Source organism: Simochromis diagramma, unplaced genomic scaffold (assembly GCF_900408965.1).
Source record: "Simochromis diagramma unplaced genomic scaffold, fSimDia1.1 OVJJ01000463.1, whole genome shotgun sequence".
NCBI classification, from domain to species: Eukaryota; Metazoa; Chordata; class Actinopteri; order Cichliformes; family Cichlidae; genus Simochromis; species Simochromis diagramma.
The window spans coordinates 4,551,027-4,573,206 of NW_024386941.1; the positions used below are offsets into that span (position 1 = coordinate 4,551,027).

General features: G+C 40.5%; 1 protein-coding gene across 8 annotated transcripts in view; it reads right to left on the reverse strand.

The window, feature by feature from the left end:
- Positions 1–112: 112 nt before the first annotated feature.
- The window catches only part of nbeab (neurobeachin b), a 200,273-nt gene continuing 178,205 nt past the window's right edge, over positions 113–22,180 (reverse strand). For 5 of the 8 annotated variants that reach the window (XM_040037702.1, XM_040037696.1, XM_040037698.1 and 2 more), the window contains 11 exons: positions 19,090–19,242; positions 15,581–15,748; positions 11,235–11,324; positions 9,962–10,154; positions 9,133–9,204; positions 8,828–8,983; positions 7,627–7,797; positions 5,047–5,148; positions 4,612–4,808; positions 4,149–4,300; positions 113–1,796 (listed from right to left, as the gene is read on the reverse strand). In XM_040037702.1, the coding sequence (XP_039893636.1) occupies positions 1,706–1,796; positions 4,149–4,300; positions 4,612–4,808; positions 5,047–5,148; positions 7,627–7,797; positions 8,828–8,983; positions 9,133–9,204; positions 9,962–10,154; positions 11,235–11,324; positions 15,581–15,748; positions 19,090–19,242 (1,545 nt within the window). In that variant the 3' untranslated portion in view covers positions 113–1,705. The remainder of the gene's footprint in view (positions 1,797–4,148; positions 4,301–4,611; positions 4,809–5,046; positions 5,149–7,626; positions 7,798–8,827; positions 8,984–9,132; positions 9,205–9,961; positions 10,155–11,234; positions 11,325–15,580; positions 15,749–19,089; positions 19,243–22,180) is intronic. The other 3 variants (XM_040037703.1, XM_040037697.1, XM_040037701.1) reach the window with 1 other exon arrangement.

A 22,180-nucleotide genomic window follows, 5' to 3' on the forward strand; every position in this document is an offset into this window, starting at 1 on the left:
TCCACCTCCAGCTACTTATAACATTTACTGCACTACTGCTATAACACCTTATTATAGAGTAATCACATACATGAGTAAAATCTCAAGAATTACTCTTGAGGTGACTACAGTGTATGCAATCAATTTGAATAAAAACAACAAAAGAAATTCAGCATACAGTTGCCAGTTTTGACCTAATTGTTTCAGCTCCAGCCACATCCTCCTGGAACATTTGCAGAATCCTTTTACTGTGTACTGATTGCAATAAAAATTAACTGCTTCATTCGGATATATTGTTAATGATATGACATTTTTATTCACAATAATGACACGATTTTCACAGGAAAGAAAAACCAGTGCCTTCAGGATTTTATAACATGCAAAATATTCAGCTTTGGGTAGGTAGGTTTATGTCTTGTAGCACCTGTTTAAAAAAAAAAAATTAACCGCTAACTCCATCAGTTTGCATATTTTTGTTCATTTAAATTGACAGCTCATGGAAATCAACTTCTCCTTGCTTCATTTAAATCCAGACTCAATAGCTTTCATATCACCAAAAATAGACCATACTCATATTTATACTACTGTCCTCTTCACTAATATATCATTTTGTTACACTGCTGAATACCTCTCATTGACCTATTTGTTGAACATGTCATAATATTGCTTTCAGAGCATGGAGTTATGGAGGACAGAAAATTGCAAAAGAAGAATAACTTAAAAAAATCTGATATACACAAAGAACAGTATAAATGTTTGCAGTGCCAGAAACTGTAGAATGTCTTTAAAAATGGCACTTTCAGCTTTACCATAAACACGTTGACAATCATTAGACAATCCAACAAATCTGATATTTTAATCATTCGATGTTTTTTGGAAGAAACAATGTCTAAAAATAAATGCATGTTCCACATGACAAACTTGAATCGGTATACAATCTTTTCATATTTTCCATTAATAAACAATATAGTCCCCGATTTAAAATAAATTTGGAAATATCCATATTTATGACATGGTCATAAACGCTTTTCACAAAGGACACACTGAATTTCCATATAGACATTCAAACACAACAAATTAACAGTAAACATTGTCTTTTCACATACACATACACTTGACCACTGTTAACGATAAGCAAAAAAGGGTCGTATACGTGGAACTAACCAACTAATATCTGAAGAGCAATGAAAACCTCTGCAACATTTATACATGGCTTAATGGAACATGGTGGGTAGTCTAACAGCATTTAGATCTTTGCAAGTCTTTATAAGGAAGAAACACTTTAGACTGTCCTTTTTTACAGGTTGAGCATTTTTTTTCTTAGAAAAATGTTCCAAGTATCTGCCATACAAATGTTGTATAAATGTTCCTCATTTTGTTTCGCATTTTCACAGTTGAAACAGGAACATTAAGTATGTTTTAATAACTTAACTGTGTAATTTTGTTAATTAGAGTTGATTTCAGTCTCCTCTTATCCAGAACAGCAGACCTGCTTGACTCATTTGGGTAAATACTTCAGCTGGTGAAAACCAACAAACTGACTCCAGATTGTTTAGCAGCAGACATGTGTTCGCCTCAGAGGCCAGATGAACACATGCAAGAACACACAGTCCTTCATCGTGCTGATGCCCCCAGCATCTTGGATTCTCTGCAGCACAACTCGGTCACTGGTTGATAGGTTTCCCTCTTAATTCTCCAGCCTCCTGCTGCACGTATCCACCTCTCGTCAGTACCTGTTCTGATGCTCGTAGTGCCAGCGGTTGAAATCTATGTTAAATGCCACAATGCTGCCAGAGGCCATGCCGGTGATCAAAGTCCTAAAAGGCAACAAAACAAAGAATAAATACCAGATATGATATTCCAATGTTAGAAAACTACTGGAAAATGTAAATATTCTTTCTATAACTTAATGCTATTCTAAAGGTGTGTGAATGAGAGCGAGAAACCAACATGCATTAAAATATGTTCACTGTTTAAGCGTACTTCCATGCATCTGAATGATTTGTTAAAATCCCCACAGTGAGCGAATGAAACCGGTGCAGGAGGTCATGAGGGGCTGTGACAGTAAATTACTGAGTTCCTCTGACAACTCAAGTGGACCACTGAGTCCCACTGTCTTTCTGTAAGTGCCCTATGCCCCCAGTGTCCACATCTGGCTGGTATGTAGGAAAAGCAGTTGATTTCACAGGGTCGTCTTATACTGCTACACCCCGAGGGCTAAAATGCTCCAGCACAATGAACAGAGTTTTAGCAGAATGTCCTCCTGTAAAGGGAGTCAAGGAGCCCAGCTCACTTAGATTACCTAATGTCAACTTATTGAGAAAAGAGACTGCAGCTGAATCGAGGGGTTCTTCAAATATTTAAGTGATTTAAGTGGTGGTTTAATACTTTTTTAATGTAAAAAAATAAATTAAAATAATTCAGTTTCCTCCAACTAGCCACTGCTTGTCTTAAAGGGTTATTTAAGCACCTTTGATGGTGCAGATTTAAGAACTAATGTTTGGATATATATGTGCTCACAAAGTTGAAGGGCATATGTGCATGTGTGTTTTTTAAAGCAAATTGAGCCTGATTTGGTGAAATGAAAAGTGAGACATGAACTTAAAAAAATAGAGTTTGCTCTTCTAATTAACATATTGTTCCTGTTTATATGTTCAATGTAACGTTTACAAACTGTATTAGAAATAAAATTCAATTAAATTCTTTCACTAAATCCTAATCTACAGTTTTAAGTGCTGTAAATAATTGTGGCAGATCCACTTTTGATGTGAAAACAAATCTGTTTTTGCCTCCGATTTGTCGTCCGACTGTTTTATTCAGTAGTCTGATTCGAGTGCTGAGATCACAAAATAAAACGCTTTTGCTTGTCTTAGCTTTTCTAGTGACTGTTTAAATTGAACGTTTTCCATTTAAATACGTTCAACTTAACTTTTCAGTTTAAACACTTCTTTGTTCTTTTCATTGCTATATCTAATCGCCTGTGGTTTGTTTGTTTTTAAACACAAAAAATTATTTCAGGGTGTGTCCACATCCATTCATAGCCGAAGATTGGAGTGGAAATCAGGCTCATGCACATGCATTCAATTTTGCTATGATTGAGATTGACACAGCTTTATAAATCTGATGAAAATATTGCACATTTATGCCTTGTTGATTACACACACTTGTAATCAAGTTTTGTGCATTTGGCCCGAGGTCTCTGTTTTTGGATAGGCCTGTAAATACTGAGGGATATTTGGCCTGTGGCTGTGAAGTCAAGCTTGAATGTTCAGGCTCTCTAACCTCTCTTGACTGCCAGGGTCACATGATGACGTCAGGCTTTTAGCCCCAAAGCAGACACTGCCGTCTGTGAGTCCAGACACTCATTATATGACTCCTGACAAATCTTGTGGAGAAATAACTTTCAGGACAAACAAGGGGCTGACCTGCCTTTAGATTTCTGCCTTCATGTATGTGTGCTGGCCAGTGTCCGAAATATATGCATTTGCACCCCTGTAATTTTTGTCTCTATGGCAACTGTAAGTTCTATTTAAAGGAAGCGGATGGTGACTATTCCCAAACTAAACCACATTGACACGAACAACAGGAAACACAAGGCTTGTTTCCTGAATCTATACCTAGCATGATATCCCGTGATATGTGATCATTTAGATATACACAATCCTCCACAATATTTTTAATCAACTCAAGAATGGCAAACACAGTCACAACACAAACTTGCTTTTTTATACTTCTTACACACTAAAATGTGCAAACATTTGGCATGTCTTGCAGCTCATTTTACACATAAACAGTTGGATAGATTCATTACAGGAAAGAAACTAAAACAAATCAGCTGTTTAGATGGCACTTTTAAAGTCTTCGAGAAGGACAAATTGTTTTTAGACTGCACCCCTATTCACCCCTTCATAAACACATGAATTCATCACTTTTTACAACCACACACAAACTCACACATGTGGATGAACTGTTGGAAATGTAGAGTTTATCCCTCTCAACCGGCTGGAGCAAAGAATTAAACCACTGACCTTCCAACAAGCTACCTGCTTTACCTCCTGTGCCACAACCGCCCCATTAAATGATTATAAATATACTTTGGTTTACCTCATTAAGCTCTTAATCTCATGGGCCTAATATACCATCACCAGCATACAACTGCTTGCCCTGACCTTTGATCGTGTGATAGGTCCATGGCTCGGATGCCTGCATCACAGCCTGGATAGATGTAGAGCTGTTTGAAGTCACAAGCCTGCCACACCTCCACCACACCGTTGTCTCCACCTGTCACCAGGTTGTGGCCATCGCTGCTCAGGAGAATTGCCTACAGGAGGGATAGAGGCCAGTTACACGTGAAACTTCCAACCCAACATTTACTCACCTTTCTTGCTCCAGAATGAGAAATATATAGCATACTGAAAATACATGACATGATGCAACATACTGTACAACATTACTATCATCTAATCAAAGGTTAACGTGCTCAGTATGCATAAAAAAATGACTCAGTATTTGAATAAAATCTTATGTACTTGAGATTTAAATATCTCCAAACATTTTAAAACTGCAGATGAACAAAAATGCATATTTCCTGGAGTATACTGATGTAATTTTTTTTTTTTTAAGTTGGCATACCCTGGTGGAATCATTGACTTCCATTTGTGCCAGCAGTTTTCCATTAATGCTGAAGTTGCAGAAGCGTCCCCTCTCATAGTAGATGATACAGTGGCCCTCGCTGGAAACCGAGATGAGCCGTGGGCACAGATAGTGTTCTGGTCCCTCCAAAGCCCGCAAAAGGTCCCCTGTGATGGTATGGACCAGACACGGACCCTCTACCAAACCAGAACGCACATGTGATCAACCTGTGCTTATGTAAAGAATCTATAAAAATAGTCAATTTCTGTGAAGCGACTGCATATCTGTCATCTGGATAAACATTGGTTTGGAGGTGGTCACTAATCAAATGGTCATCTAATGCACGAGCACCGTTGTTCCAGTTTATTGGTGTACCCGATGTCACCTTTTTTTGTCCAGTCAATGTGACACGGAAGAACAAAGAAGCGCACTGACCTTTAGCTCCACTGATGACGAGGCCCAGCTCTGCACAGACTGATACACACACAACCTCCTGGTCGTGACCCGTGAGAACTGCTCGGGGTGCTGGGTAGTCACCTAAAGGACAAAAAAGGCACACAATGTCACAAAACAAATGACTTGGCTAATTGTTTTTAAATCTGATGTGTGACTGCAAAAATCCTGTGAATAGCATGCTGCAGGTAATTTACCGGCCAGTACATAGTATTTTTGCGCTGTCACCGAGCACATTTATAAGACAATGAAATCATATAAACACAATCGCTGTGATTGTGACATACATCTGCTTGCAGGGAGGTCCATGTGAATTGTTATGTAAATGAAGGGATGCCCAGGGATGGCAGGGGAGGCACTTGATTTGATCCTGTGTGTCACATGATTGATGATGGCCGGGGGAGAGGTTAGTGAGGGGTGTTTCGTGGCACCTGGAGCCGACCTCGAATAGTGTCAGAACGATGAAAGCGGGAGTCTTTCTGAATTGCTCTGATCACCAAAAAAACCCCACTAAACCTAAATAGTGCTGAAGAAGGGAATGAACTTTTAATTAAATTATATCATGCGTAGATTGTTAAATCTCTTTAATTAATCATTAAATTCTACTTAAAGTAAATGACAAAATATGAACACAACTGAGAATCTCTAGTTGCTTTAAAAAACAAAGCTTAATATTCTGTATTTCTTTTGCTTAAAGGATATTTTTATATAGAATTGTGATAGCTAACAAGCCTTCTGTTTGGGCCTTTACTGTAGTCATCACCTTTTCCCCAGCTGCTCATGCCAAACTTATGTCAAACTAACATTGAATAAGTATGAGACTGTTGGTGTCCACATGTAACTAAAAGTTCAGCCAATTCCGTCAAACTTTCCCTATTCACTGGATGACAGCACCATCCTGATAGATGATGTGGACACACTTTAGACCTCACCACCACCACCACCTCGGCATATTGCTTCTATAGCCGCGGCAGCAGTCCAGTCAGTGAGCCGGACTGTGATCGATGCAACACGGTCCCTTAGAGACCAGGACCTGAGCAGTGCTGTCAGTCCCAGTACCTGCTGCTGAGGGGGGCTGAATAGGACAAATGTCAGCAAAAGCCTCCGGGGGAAAAAGGAGCTCACCTACCCGACAAAAGATTCAATCACCCTGTACCAACTAACCCCCCCACCCTGCCTGAACCCTTGGGACAAGCTAGATTCAGCCACAACAATTACTTGGTGCAAATATCTCCTTGCAACCAGCGTGATGGGCTGAGTCTGAGGAGCATGGCCATGATTGAGCTGGAAGTTATTTTAATTATTAGACATAGAAGTTGCATGCAGGCTTTTGAGGCATGGGTGAAATCAATTTCCTCGCGAACGCCACATCTGCGAGATGATAGAGTAATGATCCGGCAAGCTGCTGCTACATATTCACAGAACCTTTTACTAGCATTACAGAAAATATAATAGGCATGAAATCACTAGAATGATATTCTTGGAAAAGATCGCTCATTGAGACAGTCAATAAGGATACAAAGGACTGCTGTTTTGCTTTATGGCATTAATTTGGGGCCTTTAATTGTAAAGGTATGAAAAGATGGTAGTAGTTCATTTGTCAAGACTAATGCCTTTCATCTGTATTTGAATATGATCATTAGTGGCTCAAAGATTTATATAAGAATAAAGTTTAAAAGTTCTCAGCTGCATCCTAATTGTTTTCCGCTCCCTGTGCTTCAGCTACATAGCTTCCTTTTATCTTCTGTCCATTAAAGGTGCATTGTAAGCACAAGTAGTGTGAATATCAGGGGAATACTGTTTTCCTGCTGCAGTAACACAAGTGCTATTGCCCCTTGCTAATTGGAGGCATCCAAGCTGAAATTCTTAATTAACTGTCGGAGCTTCAGTGAAGTTAATTAAAGGACACTCACGACTAATTCAGAGCTCCTAGAATCTGAGACGGCTGGAAACACGAGATCTTTTAGGGCACACACACGGCATTGTTATCCAAAAATAAAATAAAAACAGTTTTTTCCCCCCTTATTTTCAGTTTTTTCCCCCATTCCACACCATATATGGTTCTGCTTGCTGCATGGTACTGTAACAGTTCCTTTTGTGATTAATTGTCTGAAACACAAGACAATCAGTGCGAATGAGAAACTAAATGAACTGAGCAGCAGAAATCACACACTGGGGTCTACTATTATGAATGCCAAGACATCTGGAGTCCTCTACTTGAAAGCAGCACATCTCAATGTAATGAATCACACTAATGTATCACAGCTTCGGTGCAGATAAATGATCGTCCCCCGTCACTCCTCTGGATTCGATTGTAGAATCTAATTATAGAATAGAAATATTTTTCACCAGTTTATTAAAATTAAAAAAACAACAACCAACAAACAAACAAACAAACAAACAAACAAACAAACAAACAAAAATACTAGACTTGTGTACCTTTACATACTTTCATTTCACAACCAAGAAATGGCATAATTAACTATAAACATGTCCAGAGGGCAGTTCTTCTCCTCTTTTGTTATGCATGCGAGTGCGTGGCACTTGGATACGGTTACTCACTGTTATTGGGGTTGTCGCCGATAATATGGTGCCGCCCACTCCAGTACCATAGTAGCAACGTAGCATCACGGGACCCAGAGACGATGTAGCAGTCTCCACCAATGTAGGACTCTGATCGGGCCAGACATGTCACCACGTCCCAGTGGCCAAAAACTATCTGGGTCAGCTTACCTAAAGTGGATACACGCTGTACATGAGTTCGGTGTTGACAAAGTCCAGAAATGTAAAGACTGCTACAACTGGTACTGTGAATGCTGTCACTTTAGTAAAGAGAGTTAATTTATTAATTAGTGAATAAATACTTGTAAAAGTTAATCTAGTGGTTAACCAGCTTTTCAAAATAAAACTTATGCTTATGACCCCGTTTAAAAGATAATGTCTTTAGCATTTTTAAATGGATTATTTAAGCTACCCAGTGTTTCTAAAGAGAAAGAGAGTGTGTCAAACTCCTGTAATTATATAGCATATATAAAATATGGAAGTGGCCACCATGACACCACTGATTTGTTTGTTTTGTTTGACTCACGATTTTGAAGCCATAGCATTTCAGACATCGCTATCTTGTTTTTCATTTTTAAACTGGATTTGGGAGGCAAATGATGGATCTGAGACAAATGGCATGCATATCCAGTAGCAACCTGTCAGTCACAAGGTAGCTACTCTCCAGTACATACCATGATTTTACTCAAAATAGGATAACAAGTTACAATATGATAAACATGCAGTAATAAATTAAATTAGTGACTGGGCCATAATTTAATAGGAGAGTGTTTAATAAGGTCATAAGTGAAGAGAGAAGAGGGAGAACTTTTGCAGAGCCTTTAATAGTTATTTTCACAACCAAAGGAACAAAATCAAGTTTAATGCAGTTCTGCTCTGGCTTCACTTTTCAGACCTATCTTTTACATACAGTCTGTGCTTGCATTGTAAGGTGCAATGCTAATCCTTTTTATATATACACACATACCAACACAAATTAATGTTATCTAAGCCGACTGAAACATAAGAATAAGGAGAAAAAATTTTTAAAATAACTTTTTTTTTTCTTATTTCAGTCCATTATTATTTATTATTTTCACCCATTTTCTACAAGGCTTGTCAGGAGAGAGGAGCAACAATACTGTATCATTACCGTCATAGCACTGTCCTCCACACATCAGTGCACACCTCTGTAGGAAATAGAGTTTACACTCTAACCTACCTGTCTCAGAGGAGTACACACGGAAGCTCTTGTCCCAGAAGCCACACACCAGGATGTAGCGGTTGTCAGCTGTCACGACAAAACAGTGTGTGGTGATTTGGATGCTTTGGTCCACTAGGTCTGTGATCTGACGCTTGTTGCTTCCAGTATTGTTGGCTGTGGGAAAAAAAAGAAAGAAATAACACATGTCCCAAGCAATTTCCCAAGCAAAGCTATAAATTAAGGACTGTGCAATTTTATACAGATCTAAAACTCCATTAGATATTTTTATTTAATGCTGTTTTTTTCCATTCAAGCTCACTCACCAACCAGAGAATCCATCTCTATGGGTAAGTGATGTGCCTGTTCCAGGGAGTAGCCGGGTGCTCCTCGGAGACCTGAATCCAGACAGATATGTGAGCCTATTTCTGACCAATGGACATATCTGCACACACGCGCACACCTGTTCCACTTTTAGAGCCAAGTTAATTCATGATATCTTCCAGGAGATGGAAGCATTGGAGGTCCATCTGTCTTACTCTGCTTTTTTTTCCCCCCAGAGTGTCAAATTGAATGGAGATATTTCATCCATGTGAACATATCTGGAGCCAGTTTTGAAGCAGCTACATGCCTGAAAATATGGAGGTCTTGTTATCGTAATTATTCTGAAAAGCCAAACCACATTTCCCTCCTCTCCAACAGGATGGCAAGGGTGCTGCAGCTGTGTTCATTAGTGTGGGTGCAGCCAGAGCCGCCACATAGAGCAGGCTCTTTGGTCCGGAGGTCTGTGTGTTTCTACAGTGACAGATGGGGATGTGTGAGGAGAATGTGGTGCAGTTGTGGCCTAATTTTCTAGTAACCATTGCTTTGGCCCTCTGACCCAGAGGTGAGGCCGATTCTCAGGGTTGGGCTCTGTGGGTAATGTTGTTCACACATGTCTGAGAAGTAACATGTGGAAACACTCACGGTCAGCTTACCTGGGAGGTGCTAGCCTCTCCCATAGCCAGCTGGCTGCAGCTCTATTATGAGCAGTTGGTAGTTTTTTTGCTGTGTGTGTGTGCGATGGTGATGAAGTGATTTTACAGGGCCACTGCTGTGGTAGGTATGGCATGTGGTGTGGCACACTTTTGTGCATGTGAGCTGAGCTCCACTCACCGACGGTGTTGTGCCATCGGTTGACTGCAAATAGGCGGCTGCAGGTGACAGTGACCACAGCAGGTATTGTAAGATGGGGCAGAGTGTTGGCAGCCACGTGGGTTACGGGTGAATTGGAGGGAAACTTCAACACCATAATGACATCCTGCTGCATCTGGTCCTTGAACATTAGGGGACTCTGTGGAAGGAAACACTATTGAGTAGAAGAGAGAAAAGACAAAGTGTGGAAAAGGATGGAGTAGTACAATGTTGGGAGAGGAGGAGGAGAAGGAGGGAGAGGAGGAGGAGAAGGAGGAAGAGGAGCAGGATGGGAGGCGATGGAAAAAATGAAAAAGAAGAGATATGAAAAGATGAAAGAAAAAGAATGCAAGAGGCAATTAGTATGGAGGTTGGAGGAAAAACTAGGTTTAGACACAAAGGAGAGTTTCATGCACTGTCCCCTATGGGAAGCAGGGACTAAGACACAGGTAGACATGGGAAACTGGGATGGTATTGACTGCACGTATGAGATGGTGCATACATGTACATACATCAGAAAATGGCCCATAAGGAAAGCACTAAAAGCAACTGGCTTTTTAAAAATGTTTGCAATGTGCTTTTCCTACCTTTTCCTACTATGCTGACTTCTGCATGTGTAGCAGAAGTAAAAGCAATGGCAGACATAGTGATACTAGCAATACTGTAAGATCTGAAACAGTTTTAGGTCTCATCCTTGATACAGGAAGCCATTTAAAGAACTGGAGAGAAGTGATGAAAATATTCTCAACATTTGCCAAAGTAGAAAACGGACCTAAAAGGTCTTAAGTTTCTTGTAGGGAGAGAGAAACAGAGAGCCATGTGAGGATAATGAGGACAAGGCTGGTTGTTACATGGATTGGACAGGGAAGAGGGGCTTCCAATATAAAGAAAGGCACTACTAGGCCAGTAGAGAGCACTATTCCATTTTAACCACACTCCTAGTAGGCAGTACCAGCTCCAGAACAGTGCAGACCACTGGAACTAAAAGACTGTTTGCTATACTGAGGGTCTGTGACCTACATGATGTAGGACTTCTGAAAAATGTATCTTCTGTTATAAAAGATCAGATTCAAAGAAACCTTTGGAAGTGAGAAGTTGAGGACTTCCTTGTCAATCTTCTGTCTACTGTACCTACAAACACATTCACGCTAACACACACACCATCCGGGCTTGGACAGGTCCACACATCCTTCCTCATGCACACCACCACCACCAGAGGTGCAGGGAATTTTCCCAGCATGCTCGCTGTTCTCACCAGGTGCATGGCGGAGCTGCGTGGAGGATGTGGCTCAATAAGCAACTGAGATGGCGTCTGTCCAAAGCTCTGGATCTGCGCCTCTGTGGCCTGCGGGAGAGAGAGAGAGAGGAGAAGGAGAGAGAGAGAGCGGCTGTCACAATCAATATGCATCAAAGTGATGGGTCAATGCGTTACTTGACAATGCAAGCAAATCCTAACTCAGCCGTGCCTCTGAGGAAGGGGGGAGGTAAAGGGAAAGGGGTGCACTCCCAATCCGCCTGGGTGCTCCCCCTTCCCCCCTCACCCTGCAGAGTCATCCAAGTGTTAGTATGGAAGAGACAAGCCTTTTCCTATTAACATGCTTCAGTTAACCATTCCCATTTCCAGGAGCAGGGGCCCCAACTGCACAAACGTTAACCTGGAGTGACATCCAGCTAGGACCGCAGCAAGCCGGTGTGCTTTTAGATGTTATTGTGCTTGAAACAAAAGGGTAAAAGCATGTGTATGCACATTAACATGTATTAAACAGAGCCACAAAATTACACAAGCAGGTCAGGGCAATTTGGTTAAAGGTACTTTGATGAAAGATGATTCGTGGGGTATAAAATACAAGTCTAAATGCATGTGATGTTAGAAAACTACCTAAAAACAGCCATTAAAAGAGTAGATTTAAAAAAGAAAATCCATTTAAATAGACACTAGATCTAATTTGCCTGCAGTTAGAGGGAGCAAAAAACAAATAGTAAGAGCTGCTGAGCTTGACTGAAAGTGGGGCACTCCACGGTGGGAGTGATTGATGTGACTGGAGCCACTTCCACCATCAGAGGGGAGCTTGTAGACGTCCGTCAATGCCACTGTGCACAATGGAACATACATCGCTCAGCCTTTCGCCCGCCCTTCTGACTGCCTGGGCAGCTAGCCCTCATTTTCCTCCGCCTGTACACACCACTCACTATCAAAAAGACCCATTGGGTAACACATGCCACAGTGGGAGAAGTGGCATGGGAAGTTTGGAGGTGATACTGAATTAGGACAGGCCACCTGCAAGCCACACGGTCGCCCCCAACACCCCCGATCACTTCCTATCTTCCACAGCACCAAAAAAAAAAAAAAGGCGCTGTCTGCACAGCTCTGTCGCTTAGTAGTGAAAGTTTCACGTGAGTTGGGGAGCACATTTGGCAATCATTAAGTGTTAGTCGGGGTTTCTTTACAATGCAGTCTGTCAAGTAATAAGCAACTGACATTATGGCTATTTAAGGTTAGGTTTGGGGTTAGGGTCACCGTGTCTGTTCAAGTAGAGAAATTTGATACAAAGATCAGAAAGGCTAAGAAGGCCATGTGGAAAACATCAACGTATTTTTTATGATGATTCTATTATTGGGGAAACTGGGTGCAGCAAAGCCCCATTTTGGTAGCCTCAGAAAACCCTGAACACCAAAAGTTTCCAAGTGCAAACAGGAGAGTTTGTCTCTGTATGTGTTTTTGTGTTATGGGGGCAGGGGGGGTTTGACTTGTTGAAGGTTAACCCAAGAACATGTTCTTCCACTATATGATCAAAACACATCAATAGCTCTCAGCTACTTAAATACTAATCTTCAGTGATGTATGTCAGAAACTTATCTCGATCTGAGATGGAGAGCACTTAACAGGTAGTTCATTAGTATAAGTCACTTCAGGCTTTGATTTTTGGCTGATAAGTGACACTTATTGCCAAAGCCATCTGGATGATCTTCCCTCCCAGCAAAAACCCACCTTGCTTGGATGAGCACCAAACATCCGTTATAACTCACCATGTGTATTTGTCTGTCTGACTTTGTTTGCATCTAATTGTGTTATGAGCAAAAGGCTTCAGAGGTGAGTGTCTCCAGCTCCCTGTGTCTCTACTGTATGCTCCCCAAACTGGTGGCAGTCTCTATGGAGGATCCTCCAGTGCACTCATGCAATGCAGCAACACAACAGCTCTGTCACACAGACTGCAGACATGGCCTTGCATTGCCCCACTAAGCACCGTGTGCTGAGTCACGACACCTGAGATGCACAGTGGCAACTGCAAACATGAAGCTGCGGCACCTTTCAACTTTTGGTAGATCCCATAGATTACAGATGGCGAATTGCTTTTAAGTAGAAATTTAAACAGGTTGCAAAAACCCATCAAAACCATACAAACCCATGTAAATATATGTGAAGGTACCATTTAGAATTTGTAAAATCTGTGTAACTGAGTTATTTTCCCATGTGACAACATCACTGCCCATTCTTTACATGCCTGTGGAAATTTGTTTAAGATAAGCTTATCTGCAATCCCTAAGTACAAATAAAGAATTGCCTTGAGGGTGTTTCTTGAGTGACAGCTTGGGAGCTGAGCAGAAATGTCTCAAACATTATGTCCACCAGTATGTGTTTGTTTCGAATGCAGCTATGATCACTAATAATGCACATTAAATCCTATATGATCGCTGATTAATACAGATTAAGGTCAAGCATTTAAACATGTATTCCATCATAATTAAAATATCACAGTGAAATCACTCCAAAGTATGTCAGCTACTTCAAAGCCCCACATTTGCTAGCTATAGCACACTTTGTTGTCTCTGTTGAATCAGAGGGGGCAGGAGGGGCAGTGACATGAGGAGGAATAGAGTCCTACTGATGAATAATTTGTCTGTTTACTTCTGAGTGACACAGTGGGGTCTGAATCCAGGGGTTGCTGTCATGTTTTTCAGTAAGAGAGGGCTGTCACGAGAAGCATCACGGTGAAGGACTGCTGTTCCGGCAGTGTGCCCAGTAGAGCTGTCACCGTGCCCTCAACCAGAGGCCCAGCGGCATGTCAGAGGGTGTCATCATTTTCATCTGACACACAGGCGGAAATGATCTCTCATGACCTCTAATTTCTTGACATTTCAAATGCCTTAATTGTTGTGACTAATGCCAAATCTGCAGCTTCACCTGTCAGGCCCAGAATGAATCAATACCCCGAAGTCAATCGCCACATTTTAGAAAAAAGCAAGACATTCACTGGGCACACTTCCATGCCACACCTCACCGACTCATTAAGGCAGAAGTGGAACAGAAGCAGGTAGTCACCTGCCAAATGTTCTTAACATTCTCAGACTGTGCAGAATATTGATGATTTTAAATCAAATTACATGGCTTCTACTTGGAACAAAATCATATTTGCAACTTTGCAATACAATAAAACAAAATAAATATATTTTAATGCATGAACATGACGACTTTTCCAAAAAGCATGTTCATGAGATTACTGGGAGTTTTAATATACAAAAAAGTCCACCTGGAATGAAAAACCGAACTGTGGGTATGAAGGCTCGTCTTAATTAGTGCTCATCATATCAACATTACATCAGTTGCAATTAGCTGAACCAATTTCTTTCTCCTTCACAAAATATATTCACAATACATGTCACAACAGAGAATACATCAACTGGGTGCAATTAGGGAGCTTGAGTAGCAGGCTTCCTAATGTGCAACTAACTAACAGTACTGTCATCTCTCAGGGTAACAACAGCCAGGGTGGAAGACAGCTTAAAAACCCCTCAATCTGATGCAAAATAAACAAGGCATCATCTAAAATTGTCCTCAAAATGATGAAAACCAACTCTTTCACAATATGGTTTGGTAATTAGATCAGCCAAATCTTCTGCAGGTGATTTGCATAGTGGTCACTTGATAAATAAAGGCGCCCCTGGAAGTGACAGTATATAAATGACTTGTTTTGCAGACAGCAGATGGTGGATATCACAGGGAGAGACGAGCTCACACTGGAAAGTACCACAATGCATGCCAGCTGCTGCATATTCTGGTCCCCTTTCCCCTTGCAATTACGCTATTCACGAGTAGTATGGCGGAGCGAGTAGTTATTCAATTAATTTGTTAAGAACAAGAGGATTCACTCCCTCATCTACTGACTAAGCGACCTTTGGTGATTGATCAAAGAGTGAGGTCACATTCACTGATCTGATTCAGGGAGAAGACAGACAGTATCTTCGACATGACAAAAAAAGGAGGACATTGTTACGATGTTAAGACAAGCTGTGAATAATGATAATGCTGAATGATATAAAAAGACTATTGTTTATCTGAGAGAGTATTAATAATTCCAGAAAATCTGTTTGTGTAACCAGGAAATTACACAAATAAAAAATAAAACCTGCAGTGAGTCATGATCTTTATCTGATTCTCTCACGGTGTACATTTGCATGACACAACATTTGACTGACAGATGCATGATGCGAATGCTCCTGGAGCTCCTGCACATGCCAGAACAAATAGAGACAGGAAGTTGTGGTTATGTTGAGCAGCAGAAAAAAAAGAGGGGTTGGCGTGTGTGCGTCCGTGTGCTTTACCTCTCTGAGCAAAGGGTCAGTGATACTGTCCAGGTTGACGGAGCCCTCGTAAGTCAGGTAGTGAAAGACGTTGAGGGCGCGCATCGCCTCTGGGCCTCGCTGCTTGTAGCCGAAAATAAGGTCAATCCACTGATGAAGCTGACATGACACAAACTCGCTTTCCAGGGCCTGTCAGAGGAGTATGGGGCAATTAGAGGTGAGAGGCATACCAGCAGCGCATAGCACATGGGCCAAAAGACACAATACAAATTTCACTTCCACCCAACAGTGAGTAACATAAAACACAACCTTACTGACCATTACATTATCTATAAATATAACGAAACTAATTACAAAGTGAACTATAATGGAAAGTATGACTGAAGCATTAAACCTTTTAGTTTCTATTAATAATATATTTTTTTTTTTTTTTTTTTACTGGACATGAAGATTAGAAGGAGTCCGCAAACAGAAGCTGAATGCTCAATAATCTAATCAGCTGACTGAAGGGGAAACCTCCCATATCATATTTCCCTGTCCACTTAAAAAACTATCTTTGCATGGAGACAAAGAAATTGGTTCAATACTAACAGGATCCATATTACAGTAAAACTGTCTACAGGAAAACACTGATAAATTACTTGCAAGAGCAAAAGAGGAGACTAAATTTCTTGTGGGAGCGCTACTGAGATATTTAGGATAAGATTTATGTCCGATAATTATTATAAATATACCTATGGAAAGCATGCAGTGGGTGGGGGATGGGGGCGGGGGGTGCATTGTTCCAGAATATTGTACAATACAATTCCCATGCATGCAGGCGTAAGGCTTTGCTGGAGAAATTTTACACTCCTCCCCTCGCGTCAGGAATAACAGCCATTACCAACAAAGCCTGCTCAAGCACACAGAGGCAGAGTTTGCCACAGGGCATATCACTACAATTGAAAGTGGCACATGCAAAGATGGGAAGTGGGAGGAAAAGAGATGGAGGGAGGAGGGGTGGGGAGAAAAGGAGGGAATGAAGAAAGAAAGAGTGAGAAAGAGGGGGAGGCAGTCAGAGCGATTCTCTGACAGAAATGAAATAATAGAGGAAGCACGAGTGTGGGCTAGCTAGAGAACAGAACAAAAGAAAGACAAAAACATGGAGGCTGAGGACTATGATTTTCAGGGCGTGTGAATACACTGGTCTGAGAATCCAACAGTGCAATGCAACATCACACATGTATCCTTCAACAGTGAGAAAACATCGACTGTAATCCTTTTTTTTTTTTTTTTTTATCCGTGTTGTTGGAGATGCAGACATGCCAGTAACAACTCCCAGCCTTTCCCTTTTCTACCACTTCTCTGCCAGTATACAAGGCTGAAAGAGCTCAACCAGGCAGTCCGAGTACAGCATGGGGAAAGGTCACCTGCATAAGACCAGCCAGGCTCTGTCACTCCAGCTGAAAAGGTCAAGAGTGTTCGTGCAGCCTCCTTTTACCTCTAGTTCAAAAAACACGGTGGCCTCTAACCTCAGGATGCCTGAAAGTTTGTGTCTTCATAGCAATGTTAAAGAAGCCGTTCTGGTTTTCAGGTAGAAGCAAATCTTTATACTTAAATGGAGGCGTATCATTGAGTATTACTTCCAATAATATAAACTTTGATTTTAAATGTATCTATTCTGCTCAAATTAATTTATTTTTGAAGGTATACTATCACAACCAAGATACATCACCACAGTACTAGACTACTGGTTATTGAAGATCAATTTTTCTAAATAGGAATTTTAAGTCTCCAAAAAGCAGCTTTTCAGCTCTAAAAACATGATGTTATTTTTAATGTTAATATTTATTGAGAAAATATGCCCATATGTGTACCAATGTATCCACACTGCTGCAAACAGAAGCTATTGTGTTCTTGCTCATTAGGTTTAGCGGGGAGGGGAGCTGTTGAGCTTCTGCAGTAAATGATTCCAGATTAAAGGGAGAGTCGAGTTTATCTGAAGGTAAGAAATGGGTCCGATCTCATTTTCTATTTCTGCTGTTCCCAAAACCTGTTGGGAGTTATGAGTCACGTGTTGATAGGCTATCTGTATTAACCGTGCACACACACAGACAAATATGCAGACATGTCCACACACATGCAGATGAAAAGCACCCCGCACACTGCTAAGGCTTTACAGAAGGTAACACTATAGGACAAACTTGCCCTCAACCTCATCTTTTGGAGACACCACTGGGGTCAGATTGTACAATGTTAGTATTGAGTGATGGGCTTTATAAGATGAGCCATGAATAAGACAAGGAGGCAGATGCATGGGAAGGTTAAAAGGAAGAGTGGGAAATTGATTGATTTGCTTTTGTGAGGAAGCAGAAACATTACAAGGAGAAACGTTACATGCGCCATTTGTTTCAGAATGATGGATAAATATGTAAATAGTCTTTATATACATATATACATATACATATATATATACATATATGTATATATATGTATATACATGTATATGTATATACATATATATATACATACATACATATATATACATATACACACACATACATACATACACACATATACATATACACACAAATAAATTAATAAAGGCAATAACTCCTAATTTCATTACAAGATGTAAACTGAAAGTTTACAGTTTACAGTTTACAGGTGTGCAATTGAGAGCTTGCTGTCGAGCTGCATCACAGTTTGGTACGGAAGCTGCTCTGCCAGCAGCCGTAAATCACTACAGAGGGTGGTGAAGGCAGCAGAGCACATCACTGGCACGAGGCTTCCTGCCATTCAGGACATTTATCTCCAGCAATGCCTCCGTAAAGCACACAGCATCATCAAGGACCACAGCCACCCAGCACATCAGCTCTTCTCCTTGTTACCATCTGGCAGACGTTACAGGAGTCTGTCTGCTCGGACTACAAGACTCAAAAACAGTTTTTACCACCAACCCATACGACACCTCAACCACAACACTTAAAAACACACATCACAGCACTCAGAAGCTACCCTGCAGCTTCACAAGTACTCTGTTTAATCTGCACTGGTCACTCCACTTTATTGTCATTAATATTTATATTTAAAAGTGCAATACTGTAATTTCCTGCTGCTCATTCCTGTGCAATATCCCATCTGCCCTCCCGTCATATTTCTTTTCAAGATTTTCTTATTTAATCACTAGTGTACATATATTTATATTTATAGATACATATATATATATAGTCATCTTTTCTCTTTTACCATGTCTCTCCAATATTTTGCTCCTTACTATTTTTCTATTTTCTTTATTATTTTATTTTGTTTTATTATGTTTTCTCCTACTGTATCATGCTGCTGAGTGACTGCTGCTCGTCAAACACATTTCATTGCAATGTTGACCCTGTGCTAACTTGCATATGACAAATAAAACATGAAACTGAAGTATATTTTTTATATTAACAGACACTGGATACAACGTGGAGGATGCAGAGGTGTGTGTATGGATAACTGTGGTCAATATAATTATAGCATGAAATGTTGTATTTGACATGACTAAACCTTACCATCCTGTTTATCCTAACAAAGTCTTCAGGTTTCTTGGCCCAGGCTGGCAGGTCCACATCACAAATCATGGTTCTGTCTTCTCTCATTCCCAGATGGTAGCCATTGCTGTTGACAAACATCTCCGGGAGGTAGTAGAACTCAGGAATTAGTTCCTGAGGAAGAGAGACATTTCCATTTTTACAGCTGACTGGCAGGGAAATAATGCTTAATACCATACTCTACACTGTATAATCACTGAAAAATCCAGCCATGTGCAGGAAATCACATATGTAAGGACTGAGCCATAAAAAACAGAGAAAAAAAAAAAGCTCTGTATCCCACTGCGATGAAGTGAGAATTCAAGGGGAAAGGTAACACAAACAAACTAAACAGCAGGCCACGAGAAGGCGGTGAGAGGTGCTAGTCCAGTTATTCCAGGCAGAGGTGTTAGGTGTGTTAAATGAAACGGGAACTGAGTTGGGTTTTTTTCCTTGGTCTTTGGGTTCTTGTGATGGGGTCAGGACCTTGCAGTGGAGGGGAATTCAGCCTGGTAAAGGAGGCCCCTATGTACAGCCTGGTGTGATTCTATACATGGAGAAAGAGGGCAAATATTTACCAGAGGTTCTAGACAAGACTATTCCTAAAGGATTTCTCACGTGTAGAATATCCTAGTGATGTTTCTTCATTTTTAACACAGTAAGTACACATAGCACTACTTGCTGCCATCAGTCTGTAACAACTACGAGTTGATTTTTACAAATAACTGTTATCATATCTATTTAATTAGCCTTAAAATCTACAGCAATTCTCACAATTCCATTGCGTTTGCCACCACTCCACTAGTAGATGGTATTTTCACGCTAAAAAAAAATGGAGCAACATTTTAAACCTTTCAAAGAAAATGGAAGAAACAAGCACATCAGGATGAAACAAACACATAACCTGGACCAACTGAAGGTACGTCTGAGGAGAAAGGAAAAGTTTACAAGTAGTTGTACTTATTAACCTTTCCTTTCTTCTCAGACGTAAAACACTTTCTGTGGCTGAATTACGATGCAAACTTTAATTTTGTCAGCACTACTCAGAAGCAGTGAAAACGAGTAAATCAGACGAAATCCTTGTTGCGGGAAACAAGATATTTAGAATGGATAATATTAATTTTACATTTCATGCTTGTGCTACAAAACTGGCAACCTTTGTAGCACTAGTGCTATAAGCTACCAAAGTTAAGTACAGCCCTGATAATGGACTACAGAGCACTGGAAAATAAGTTCAATACACTATGTTTCTTTCTGAAATGCTGTAAGTGCTTCCATCGTTTGTTCTCCAATGCCATGTGCCAAGACGATGCAGGGCAGCCATCTAAGCTTTACTCCCTCAGAGATCAATTATGTCACTAATAGTGTTACATCCTTAGTGGATATCATAGCTCTTCTGAAAAAGAAAGCAACAAATCAGAGAAATCAGAGACTCTATCATAACTCACAAAAGCGCACCAGAAGATCTTCGCTTGGTCTGGAAAAATATTTTGTTTCTCAATGAAAAAAAGCCATTTGTAAAGCTAAGACATCTTACTACTCCTTACTTATAGAGGAAAACAGGAACAACACCAGGTTTCTTTTCCTCACTATGGCCAGGCTGACAAACACTCTACACACTAATTATAACCAGTAATGACTTCACAAATAGAATTTCAGTAGTTAGGGAAAGCATTCACAGTTGTCCCACCTATGTAGTATTAAGTATGACAACTACAACTGTAGCTATTTATTTAAACTCTGTATGATTTCTCCAAACCATCTTCAATAATTTCTTCCTCCAAACTATCAGCATGTCTATTAGACCCCATTCTTACAAGGCTGTTCAAAGAAATCTTAATCAGATTTACTCCATCTCCCTATTCTATCTTTTTTTCTTCTCTCTTTCATCTCACTCACCAGTTGCAGCAGATGGCTTCCCCACCCTGAGCCTGGTTCTGCCAGAGCTTTCTTCCTGTAAAAAGCAAGTTCTTCCTTTCCACTACTGCAAAGTCATTGGTCAAAGGAGGTTTTCTCTAGAGTACTGCAGAGTATTCACCTTGCAGTATAAAGCACCTGGAATTGACTGTTCTTCTGAATGGGCACTATATGAATAAAGATTAATTGAATTGAAGTGAGTCATGTATACTTTACTTCTGACTATTACCCAAAGCACATTATGTGTATTGGGATAGAGTTTTTATGCCAGTCAGCCTTTTATATATTTATAAATGGAAGAGACCTTACTTGAGCCACCATACATAACAAAAAAAGACATAGAAATGCTGTAAAGACTGTCCTGGAAAGTCACAAAAATATCAGCTTGTAAAAAGCTTTTCTTTTTATTATTTATTGATGACATAGTTATAGCATTATTAGATTAAATAATGTGGCAAACAATCCATAAAGTACTGCATGTGCTGGATAGGTAAACGCGCAAAAAAAAAAAAAAAAAGAAAAAAATGCTGACTTAAAAGTAAATTGGTATTTTGCAGTTCCCACTGTGACCCAGTTCTGATCACTCTAAATGGCTAAGTGAGTCAAGCATTTGCACAGCCAGGCATATGCACACAAGGAATGTAGATCCTCCACTCTGTCCTCATTAAAGACATGTACAAAAGACAAGTTAATGTCTACCTTTTAGCGTGAGAAGATAAAGCAGGGTACAAGTACCTTAACTCTTTGTATTTGGCTTGTTTTATGAATGCAGTGTTTGTCAGATTCAGTGGTCCTATGGAGTTTTATATTGCCTATGGGATACATAACGTGCTGGGCTTTCAGGCAGTCATAAATCACTGGGTTTTGAGAGAACGAGTTAGCATGACATGGTACAGGCCAATAACCCTGCTGGTCTGCTGTTGGTCACATTTCACCCTCTGCACACGACAGGGAAGGGAGTAAAGTAGCCATTCCTCTCTGCTTCCTCCTGTCTCTCACATACACACAGCCCCACTTTCCCTCCTCTTTTTCATTTGTAAACTTCCTGCCGTAACTCACCGCCAAGCCGTTAAAACTGCCAGCTCCGTTTTCAAGCCACCCTCCCATGGCAGCCATTAATTCTGCAACAGCATTGTAATGGGCTAACAAGTCAATC